At 34.0% G+C, this 12,084-nt stretch overlaps 1 protein-coding gene across 2 annotated transcripts in view; it reads right to left on the bottom strand.

Moving 5' to 3' along the window:
• Positions 1 to 12,084, bottom strand: part of GLRA3 (glycine receptor alpha 3) — a 148,950-nt gene that overhangs the window by 73,711 nt on the left and 63,155 nt on the right. For both annotated transcript variants that reach the window (XM_036240971.1, XM_036240972.1), the window contains exon 4: positions 8,074 to 8,297. In XM_036240971.1, the coding sequence (XP_036096864.1) occupies positions 8,074 to 8,297 (224 nt within the window). The remainder of the gene's footprint in view (positions 1 to 8,073; positions 8,298 to 12,084) is intronic.

Raw genomic sequence — 12,084 nt, 5'->3', positions numbered from 1 at the left:
ATGACCTACAACCAAGATTACTCTATCCTGCAAACCTATCATTTAGAATCGATGGATATATCAAGAGTTTCCCAGACAAGAAAAAGCTAAAGGAGTTCATCACCACCAAACCAGTATTATATGAAATGTTGAAGGGTCTTCTTGAAGAAGAAGAACAAAAATATGAACAATAAAATGGCAATTAATATATATCTATTAACAACTGAATCTACAAACAAAATGAACAGGCAGAACAGACTCATGGATACAGAGAACTTTTTGTTGCTTGTCAGATGGGCAGGGGCTGGAGTGATGGGTGAAAAAGATAAAGGAATTAAGAAGTACAAATTGTTTGTTAGACTGATGAACCTCAAAGGAAAGGGGGAAAGGAGGGTGGGATGAGATAAACCAAAGAACTTCTATGCATATATGCATAACCAATGGACACCAACAGTAGTATGGGGAAGGCAGGAGAGGTTGGGATTGGGAAAAAGGGGGTCAGTGGAGAAAAAAGGGGGGAACATCTGTAATACATTCAACAATAAAGATGTGTTAAAAAAAGACAAAGAAAAAAAGGTCATTATATAATATAAAGAAGTTAAGAAGATATAAAAATTGTAAATATTTATGCACCCAATATCAGAGTATCTAAATATGTAAAACAAAAACAAACAGAGCCCAGAGAGAAATAAACATTTATACAATAATAGTTAGGGCCCATCCAGTGTGGCTCAGTGGTTGAGCATCAACCCATGGACCAAGAGGTGGCCGGTTCAATTTCTGGTCAGGGCACATGCCCAGGTTGTGGGTCAAATCCCCAGTGGGGGACATGCAGGAGGCGGCCAATTGATGTTCTCTCTGTCTCTCCTTCTTCCTTCCTGTCTCTCTAAAATCAATTTTAAAAAATTTTAATAATAATAATAATAATAATAATAATAGTTAAGTACTTTAATGCTCCATTCTCAAAAATGGATTCATCATTCTGAGAAAATTAATAGAAAATTAGATTTGAATAACATTATAAACCAAATGGATCTTGAAGACACATACAGAATATTCTATCCCACACAAAAAAATAAATAAATAAATACATATTTTTTTCTCAAATACACATGAAAGATTTTCTTAGATCATATGTTAGCTCACAGAACAAGTCTTAGCAAATTTAAGATTAAAATCATACCAAGTATCTTTATTGACCACAATGAAATGAAACTAGAAACCAATAAAAGGAGTAAAACTGGAAACTCACAAATACATCGAAGTTAAATAATACTCCCAACAATCAATAGATCAAAAAATAAATAAATAAGGAGGGAATTAAAAAGTATCTTGATGCTAATGAAAATGAAAACACACAACAAACCAGAACTAAACAGAACACAGTCAAAAGAATTTTAAGAGAAATGCTCATAGTAAAGAGGGGTAGGAAAGAGGTAGTAAAGGGTAAAGGAGTCAAATATATGGTCACAAAAGGAGATTTGACACAATACAATATATAGATGATTTATAGAACTGTACAATTGAACCCTACATAATTGTATTAACCAATGTCACTCAAATAAATTTAATAATAAGAAAAACAAAAACAAAAAATATCTCATATAAATAACCTAACTCTGCACCTCAGGAAATGAAAAAGAAAAACAAACTAAGCCCAAAGTTAACACAAGGAAAGAAAAAAATAAGATGAGAGCAAAAGTAATGAAATAGAGAAACAGGAAAACAATACAAAAGATTAAAATAAAACAAGAATTGGTTCTTTGAAAAGATAAACAAAATTGACAAACTATTAGGTAAACCTAAAAAAAAGAGAGGACTCAAATAATATTATAATGAAAGAGAGGACATTACATTTGATACTACAGAAATACAAAGGATCATGAGAAGTACTATAAACAAATATATGCCAACAAACTATAAAATCTAGAAAAAAAATTTTCTTACAAACATACACCTTATCAAGACTGAATTATGAATAAATAGAAAATCTGAACAGACTCATTGGCTGAATGAAGAATCAAAAATCTCCCAATGAAAATAACCCAGGACCAGACAGTTTTATTGATGAATACTACCAAACAAACATTTAAAGAATAAATGCTAATCCTTCTGCAACAAATTTATTGTAGTATATTGACTACAAATCAATATACCCAATAAACATAGATGTAAAAATTCTCAATAAAATACTAGCAAACTGAATCCTAAAGCACATTAAAGGATCAAATGGTATGTATGCCTGGGATGTAAGGATGGTTCAACATATTCAAATAAATAAATAAATGAGATATATTGCATTAATGTAATGAAAATAACAGTATCTCAACAGACACAGAAAGAGCATTTGACAAAATTTAATATACATTCATGATAAAAAAAATCTTAAATTAGGTTTAGAAAAAACATACTTCAATATAATAAAGTCCATATATGACAAGCCCAAAGAGGTCCACACCAAGACACATCATCATCAAAATGCCAAAGGTTAAGGACAAAGAGAGAATCTTAAAAGCAGCTAGAGAAAAGCAGTTTGTTACCTACAAAGGAGCTCCCATAATACTGTCAGCTGATTTCTCAAAAGAAACTTTACAGACCAGAAAGAAATGGCAAGAGATTTTCAAAGTGATAAAAAGCAATGACCTACAACCAAGATTACTCTATCCTGCAAACCTATCATTTAGAATTGATAGACATATCAAGAGTTTCCCAGACAAGAAAGAGCTAAAGTTCATCCCCACCAAACCAGTATTATATGAAATATTGAAGGGTCTTCTTGAAGAAGAAGAAGAAGAAAATTATGAACAATAAAATGGCAATAAATACATATCTATGAACAATTGAATCTACAAACAAAATGAGCAAGCAGAACAGAAACAGACTCATAGATACAGAGAACTTTTTGTTGGTTGCCAGATGGGAGGGGGTTGGGAGGCTAGGTAAAAAAGATGAAGGAATTAAGAAGCACAAATTGGTTGTTAGACTGATGAACCTCATAGGGAAGTGGGGAGGCAGGGCGGGAAGAGATAAACCAAAGAACTTCTATGCATATATTCATAACCAATGGACACAGACAATAGTGTGGGGAAGGTAGGAGGGGTTGCGATTGGAGAGGAGGAGTTCAATGGGGGAAAAAAGGCAAAGCATCTGAAATAAATTCAACAATAAAGAGAAGTTTAAAAAAAAAGAAAAATTAGAATTTATTTCTCTTTGTACCACACTCCTTGTACTCTAAACTCTCTAGCTATACTCAAAATTTTATTATATAAACATTTATAGTTAACTTAATATTTGATGTTTATACTGTTATGAATAAGTAATTATGTTTATGGTTAAGCTGAGTATTTTGCTATAATACAGCTTCTGTATAGCACTTTGTTTTCCCTGCTGTTATTAATTGTCTCATTTTAACAATCACTTCAGTTTTTATTCTACGCCCTCTCTATCAGAGCTACAAAGTCCCTCTCTATGGCAAAACACAGCAGGTAATCTATCAATTTCTTATTTTATATAAAAATATCTCTCATTTTACTTATTCATTTATTTTTTCTAGTCATTTATTGAATCTTTACTGAAGTTGTGATTTTCATATCATTTCTCTCCTATTTTCTATTTCTTGTATCTGGACTCTACTTCTTGGGAGTCTTCTTCACTTCATCTTTCAAATACTCTACCATTTTCCCCCATGTTCATTTACCATTTGTTCTTACTATGCTCTGAATGACTCCATTTTCCTTTCCTAGAAGTATCTTATTTCATGTATCCATTTGTCTCATCTGTCCAGAAATTTTATTTTTAGTGGTCTCTTCTGCTCCCTGCATTTTCTCTTGAATCATTCTTTTCTTTTTGTTTCTTTAATTTTCTTCTCTTTTCTCTTTATTTCCTCTGCATATTTCTTCTGGCTTCTACTTCTTTTTTATTATTGTTAATATTATAAGATGCTCTCATGCTCTGTTTACATATAAGAATGAAGCATTAAAAACTATTCAGAGCTCAGTTAGTAGCAGATGTTTCATTGAGTAATGGTCTTACCTGTAGGATGAAACATGGCTGCCCAGACATTTCATGGGTAGTTCCCCAACTATCAGTATCTGGAGATTTTTTCTGTTGAGCAGGTTAGTTTCTTCAGAGGAGTATTCTTCTGCCTACTGCTCAGTAGAAGTTCAGGTCTGGCTTTCAGCATTTTAGGGAGAACAATGGTATCACCATTCAGTGGACCTCATGTGATCCTCATTTTCTCAGTATGCTGCCTTATGACAGAGGCAGCTGTGCCTGGGATTCCTACTCCTGAAGCTCTTGGCACAACCTCTCTGAGATTTTCTGTCCTGCTTTCTGCCCAGTTCAAAGGGCAAAAAGGCAGCCCCTTGTCTAAAGGATATAGAAGAGAACATAAGGACTAGAGGGCTCACCATTGTTTCTACAAAGTTTGAATCAAGTCTTATTCTTTGATCTTTTTTCTAGCTCATACTTTCTGGAGTCCTAGCTTCTCAACTTTCTGAAAGTTTGAGGATATTATTTTCTCCCTTTTGGAGTCTCCCACTTCGGCTTAGGTTTCAGCTATCTGTGTCTGTTAAGTCAGTTCTCCATTCATTTTCAAGCTTCCTAAAGCATGTTGTCATCATCCATCTGTCAGTCTTCTTCTCCATTACTTTCATCCTCCTGTGTCTTAATATCATTTTGTTCCTTATTTAGTTTATTTCTCTGTTTTAGTGGATCGAAGAAGAACGTACAGATAAATGAATAAGTTAAATAGGTCAGGTTTGCCAGGACATTCTGCTTCTTTCTTTAAATAAGTGGGAAAGCCAGATCTCTGGTGAAACATCACAGATGCTCCATTTGTAAATTAAATGAGATTATTTTTCTAGCACAACTTTTGTTAACAAAGAGACTGTTTGCCAATTGAAGATTTCAAAGTACTGTGAGATTTCCAAAAACAACTCATAAAAAAACAAATTTAGTCTTTGATCGTGTGAGCCAGGTTATAGCAAACAAAAATTAGGAACTGAGAGATATCATCTGTTTCATCTGAATTCATACCGAAAAGACAAAACTGCAATTCTGAATTGTACCATAACTTTCCTCAAAATATTAGAAGAAATGTGAGCAATTCATAGTGGATGACACAATTTTCCAATTTCAATAAAATGATAACAAAACAACTAAATATTTATAATTATATAGGATACACACATATTGTATTTCAATCCTACCAATGGAAATATTCTAGGCATTATAACTGCAAAATGATTATTCCATGTTATCTGGTGATATATTCTTCCAGCCAAAATCTGTCTGAAATGAAACAGTACCCTATAATTAAAATAAATCATAACTTTCACATAGCTAATTTTCAAGTTAGCAGGAAAAAAATTAAACTTGCTTTATTTGCACCCTGTCATGGATTACCTGATATCCATCATGACTCTACAACAAAGAGGAGTCAAAGATCATGACCTCAGGTTTTGAGCTCCCATCACAAAATATATAAGTAATACATAAGACTTTCTGAATAATTCAAGTAATGTAAACTCACATAGAATAAAATCTACTGTTTATATTTAGTTCTACCTAAATTCAACTGCTCATTTCCATAGTTGGTTATTTTCTACCAGTTGTTGGGCATCCTTCCGAACTTCTGGCATGGATTTGCATAGATGTGCACTTTTACATATACAGTTATGCTTACACATACAGAGTGCTTTAAGTAAAAATAAACATAAAATATTTATCTTGAATTTGAATATATTTTGGAGGCCATCTCTTATGAATAAATTTAGGTCTCTCTCATGCAGAATATTTTGTGATATGGGACTATCATTGTATTCTGCTTTGTTCTTATTAATAAATATTTAAGGGACTTTTTTGCTGTTGCCATTTCTGTAGTGAAGTGGCATCTGTGTAAATTACCTTATATATACATAAATACATAAGTAATGTAAATTCCTAAAATTAAAATTGCTGAGTTGAAGAATAAATTATTTTCTATTTTTACATATAACAAACCACCTTTCTAAAGAGTTAATATCAAGTCATATGCCCACAAAAAAAAGAGTATTAGACAACACTAAATATTACCAGTGTTGTTAATTTCTGACTATATATTTATTTAAAAAATATTTTCTTATTTGTTACTTTTAATTTCTGCCCTACATTGATGTTATAATTTTGCTTCAACTGTCAAATATAATTTAGAAAACTCAAGATGAAAAGAAAAAAATCTAGCCCTGGTCAGGTGGCTCACTAGGTTGGAGTGTTGTTCCATACACCAAAAGGTTGCAGGTTTGATTCCAGGTGAAGACACATACCTAGGTTGTGAGTTCAATCCCCAGTCAGGGTGCCTGTGGGAGGCAACCAATGGATGTTCCTTTCTCACATTGATGTTTATCTCTCTCTTTTTCCCTTTCTCTCTCTTTCTCTAAAAATAAACAAACATATCTTCGGGTAAGGATAACAAAAAAAAGAAAAGTCTATTATTGTATTTACTCATATATTTTGCTTACTGTTTTCTTTCTACCTTCTTGTGTTTCAATGTTCCTTCTTTTATTGTTACCATTCTGTTTAGAAAACTTCTGTAGATAGACCTTTAGGATAGGTCTATTTGTGACAAATTCACTTAGTTTTTCTTCATCTAAGAATGTCATGATATCCCCTTCATTCCTGAAAGATATATTCGCTGGATACAAGATTCTAGGATGACAGTTCTTTTCTTTCTGCACTATAAAAACGTGTCACTTCATCTGGCCTCCATGATTTCTGATGAGAAAACCTGCTATCACTCTACTTGTTTTTCTTCTACAGGTAAAGTGTTGCTATTCTTCGAATGCTTTCAAAATTTTTATTTAGTTTCCAAAAATTTGTCTATCATGTGACTTGGTATAAATATCTTTAGGAGTCATTCAATTTCTTGAATCTGTAGGTTTATGACTTTTGTAGAATTTATAAATATTTCAGTCCTGAATTCCTCTTTTTTTTTTTTTTTTTTTTTTTTTTTTAGCAGCTCTATACCCCATTCTCCCTCTCTGTATGAGACTTGAGTGACCTGAGTGTTAGGTCTTTTATTATACTCTGTGAATTTATGTTGTTTCTCAGGTACCAAAGTCCTTGGTTTTCTTATGTCTACTGTTAAAGTCTCTTTAGATTTGGTCTATAAATTGCATCTAGGGTTTTTAGTTGTACTTGGTAGAAGGAATAGTGGAAAATATGTCTGCTCTATCTTCCCATTATCTTTTGAGTCTTACACTTTTCAGTAATTTTTCAAAAAGGTTCAAATTATCTTGCTTAGACCTGGGATTTACCGTTAAGTGATTTATTCATATAGGAGCACAGGACTAAATTACTGATGAGACCTGAAATCTTCCTTTATGTCTTATATAGTAATGAATTATTCAGGATTATATTAATACATTAGTTAGTTTTCAGAAATCTAATGAAAGTGTGAATTCATAGTAATGTCACCTTCTCACTCTTAGAAAGTAATAAATGTATTGAAAGAAAATATATTCACAACAAATAGAAAAATATGAAAAACAATATATTAGCAAGATGTTTCTGATTTGGTATTAATTATTGTTACGTTTTGTTATTCATTTTAAAAGACTACATGGTCTTCTAAAAAATTTATAATAAATAACTAAAATGTAAGTAAGATCTTTTAAAAAGAATTGTCAGAGAAGCTCAGGAAATCTAAATATATTTATATACCTGAAAAAGAATTTATGGTAAATGGATCTCAATCAAACAAATCTTAATATTTCTTCACCTATACATATTTAAAGGAATATGCATACATAAAAATATAATCACAATGTATGATTTGGCTACCATTCAATTTGTGTTTAAATTACCCACCAATCTGACTGATTAATAACCTGGGCTACTTGTTAAAAAAGCACATTTCCAAGAATTATCCACACAGTTTCTGGATCTAAAACTTGAGTCTGCTATTCTTCATTAGATATATTTGGAAATGGTACATTAAAGGCATTTAAGTGGAACAATGAAAGCAGTTAATCAAAAATTTCAAAACACTCACCAAAATCAAACAAAAAGCCCACTCTTTTTCACTAGAATCAGGAATCAAAGTCTATGACTCACCTAATTGAATAAAGAACATTTCCATTCTTGAAAATTCTCAGCAGTTTGTTGTCTGTAGTAACTTCGTGAAAGTTGGCACCTTTTTCATTGGCAAAGAACAGATCAGGTTTCCAAATGGAGTCCAGCATGGAAGGGTCTAGATCTAATGAGTCGTCAGGATATTCACTGTATGCAAGGCGAGGATCATTCCATTTCTGACGAAGAAAGATATTCACTCTGTAATCCTACGATGAAAGAAGAAAAGAAAGAAAAAAACGACTTTAAAGAGTTTAGAATCTTATGTGCTATTTTGGGGCTTCTTTGAATTATAACAAAAGCCACTGACATCGTCGTGAGCTTTCATCCCACGCAATCATCACTCATTACTACCAACAAGAGTCATTTTATTTCTGAGGCTTTCAGGGATCCATATGCCTCCAAAGAAGAGGTCACAGGAGGGCACAATTTTATCATGCTTATATTTTGTGGTTGTATTCAAATTTCACTCTTCTGGTTTATTAGAATAAAATATTGGATTGCTTTTAGATACCCAGAATAAAATATTTTCAGTTTTGCCCTTATTTTCTAGAACCATTTCTTTTAGTAGGTATCTAATAGCCTCTGGATTGCCTTTACAAAAAGTTTCTTGAAAGCTGTGTTTTATAAAAATGACTATATATAATTTTTGATAATGAAGACACATATTCTCATATTTAATATAGCATGTAAGTTACATAAAATAGGTGACTTGGGAAAAGTAACAGGTGATTTTGAAAAAAATAAAAGAATAGTAAAGAGGTGTCTATTTAGTTCCTCTGCCAATTTTTTAATTGGGTTCTTTGTCTTCCTTTTGTTGAGCTGCATGAGCACTCTATATATTTTGGAAATTGACCCCTTATCTGATGTACATTGGCAATTATGCTCTCCCATAAAGTGAGTTGCCTTTCCATTTGGGTGATTGTTTCTTTTGCTGTGCAGAAGCTTTTGAGTTTAATGTAGTCCCATATGTTCATTTTCTCCTTTGTTTCTGATGAACTAAATAGACATCTCTCCAAACAGAACATACAAATGGCTAAGAGACCTATGAAGAAATGCTCCACATCACTAAGCATCAGAGAGATGCAAATTAAAACAACAATGAGGTATCACCTCACACCTGTCAGAATGGTCGCCATCAACAAATCATCAAACAACAAGTGTTGGTGACGGTGTGGAGAAAAGGGGACTTTAATACACTGCTGGTGGGAATGCAGACTGGTGCAGCCACTATGGAAAACAATATTGTGTTACCTCAAAAATGGAAAATTGAATTGCCATTTGACCCAGTGATACCACATCTAGGAATATATCCTAAAAAGCCTGAAACACCAATCAGAAAGAATATATCTACCCCCATGTTCATAGAAGCACTATTTACAATAGCTAAGATCTGGAAACAGCCCAAATATCTATCAGTAGACAAATGGATAAAAAAGCAGTGGTACATATACACAATGGAGTACTATGCAGCTGTAAGAAAGAAAGATCCCTTATCCTTTGAGACAACATGGAGGGACCTGAAGAGTATTATCCTAAGCAAAACAAGCCAAGCGGAAAAAGACAAGTTTCATATGATCTCATTAATTTGTGAAATATAATGAGCATAACATTCTGAAAAACAGGATAGTCCCAGAGATGTGGAAGTAGGGTATAGACAATCCCCAGATGGGGGGGTTGGGGGGAGAGATAAACCACAGAACTTATATGCATGCATGCGTAACCAATGGACATAAACAACAAAGCTGGGGACAACAAAGGGGGGAGAGGAAGGGGGAGGACGGTGTTAGTGGGGGGAAAAAAAAAACATCTGTAACAAAAAAAAAAAATTATTGCCAGTAATTTTTAAAGAAGGTTTAGCTAGTGAGATTTCTGAATTAGATCTTTAATAGTGAAGTTAAAAAGGGCAAGAGTCACTGATTTCAGCCAAATTCTTGTTCACAAATTCTGGACTAATGGGTAAAATTACAAGATTGATTGCTGGGTGTCTGTGTAGTATTTGTACACTATATATGGATATAAGCTTTGCCTGTGACATTATATACACAATTTTCCCCTTAGATTTTTTTAAATGAGCAAATAATTATATCAATTTCATTACAAGCATTAGTCATGTAAACATTATTAGAAGGCTTCATTTGCATGGAAAATAGGCTGAAGATATTCAGAGAAACTGAATACCAGTTTTTATCTATTTTCTATTTCTTGAATACTAAAATATCAGTTGTCAGAATACTGTAACCAAGTAATCACAAAGAACGCTTCCATAACATGAGACCCTGTAGATGGCTTCAGAGTGTGTAGTGAATATAACAAATCTAAATGTTTCCTCAGTCATTTTTTTCTGCACTGAGTCCTCTATCTTCTTTTTTTTTTTTCAATCCTCACCCGAGGATATTTTTCCATTTTTTTGTTCAGATAGAGTGGGGGGGAGAGAAACATCGACGTGAAAGGGACACATCGAGTGTTTGCCACCCGCAGGACTCAACCAGGACCGGGAACAAACTGCAACCGAGGTACGTGCCCTTAGCGGGAAGCAAACCTGGGTCTCTCTGGACCGCAGGCCGAAGCTCTAATCACTGAGCAAAACTGGCCAGAGCCTTTCTATCTTCTAACTGTAACTGAAGCTACACACCAGATTATATGTTTTCTACTTGCTAGGAGCCCCATGTATCTTCACCAGTGCCAGTGGAGCAGAGTTCATTTCAGCTTCTTTACCACAAAGCTTAGGACAATGTGGTAATCTCACCAGCCATAAGGATCTAGAATCTATAAATGGGAATATATGAACAAGCTTCTACCAGACAGGGACAGGTCAACCTCTCCTAGCTTCAAGTTCAGAGTACCATGAAGCACACCTCTATGATGGCCAGTTGCTGTGTCCCTTTGCCATTCTGCTTTCTATACCTCAGCCCTAACTGCCACCAAAGGAATTGGTGATTGGACTCAAGTCAGTTTCTCTCTGCCCTACCTAAAACAAAACAAGACAAGGTATAGTGATACCTGCCAGGGAAAAAATAACTGACTAGTAAAGAATTTCCCTTTGGACTGATTCTTAAGATTTTATTTATATATACAATCTATCTGTCTCCTGGCTGGTGTGGCTCAGTGCACTGAGCATTGTCCCATGGACTAAGAGGTCCCAGTTCAATTCTGGTCAGGGCCCATGCCAGGGTTGCCAGCTTGATCCTCAGTAGGTGTCATGCAAGAGGCAGCTGATCGATGTTTCTCTCTTACATGGATATTTCTCTCTCTCTCTCTCTCTCTCTCTCTTCCTCTCTCTCTCTAAAGAATCAATAAAAATTATTTTTGGAAAGATATAGCCCAGCTGATGTGGCTCAGTGGTTGAGCATTGACCCATGCACCAAGAGGTCGCTGGTTTGATTCCTGGTCAAGGCATATGCCCAGGTTGGGGGGGGGGGGCATGCAGGAGGTGGCCAATCAATGTTCTCTCTCATCGATGTTTCTATCTCACTCTCCCTCTCCCTTCCTCTCTCTTTAAAATCAATAAAGAAAAAAAGATGTAGATAGATAGATGATAGATAGATAGATAGATAGATAGATAGATAGATAGATAGATAGATGATAGATAGATTTGAGGTATTTTTATGCTGTAACTAATTTATTAATTGAGAACACTCTGCAGCCATTTCCCAAGTGACGCTAAAAGTACTTTTAAGCTTCAGTGTGTGATAAAATTTGGCTGAATCTCTTTATCTTTACATTATTAATTTAGTGATAAACTTTATAAACACAGTTTCAAATCTCCCAGGAACACTCTTTGCTCTAAGAGTGAACTAAAAAAGACACCAAGTATTCCTCATTTTCTGTTTCTAAGTCACAAAAGAAAAAAAATATCAACTTTCACCAACCAAGGCCAAATGGTAACCTACATCCATTGTGCTCTTTCTGTTAATAACCAAAAATATCTTTGTTTCCTAACACATTTAAGTATTGGTTTAGGGACACGGTCCAAAGCAAAACTAAAAAATAATC

This window comes from Molossus molossus, unplaced genomic scaffold, assembly GCF_014108415.1.
Source record: "Molossus molossus isolate mMolMol1 unplaced genomic scaffold, mMolMol1.p scaffold_m16_p_4, whole genome shotgun sequence".
NCBI lineage: Eukaryota > Metazoa > Chordata > Mammalia > Chiroptera > Molossidae > Molossus > Molossus molossus.
This window is presented reverse-complemented; position numbering and strand designations above follow the sequence as displayed.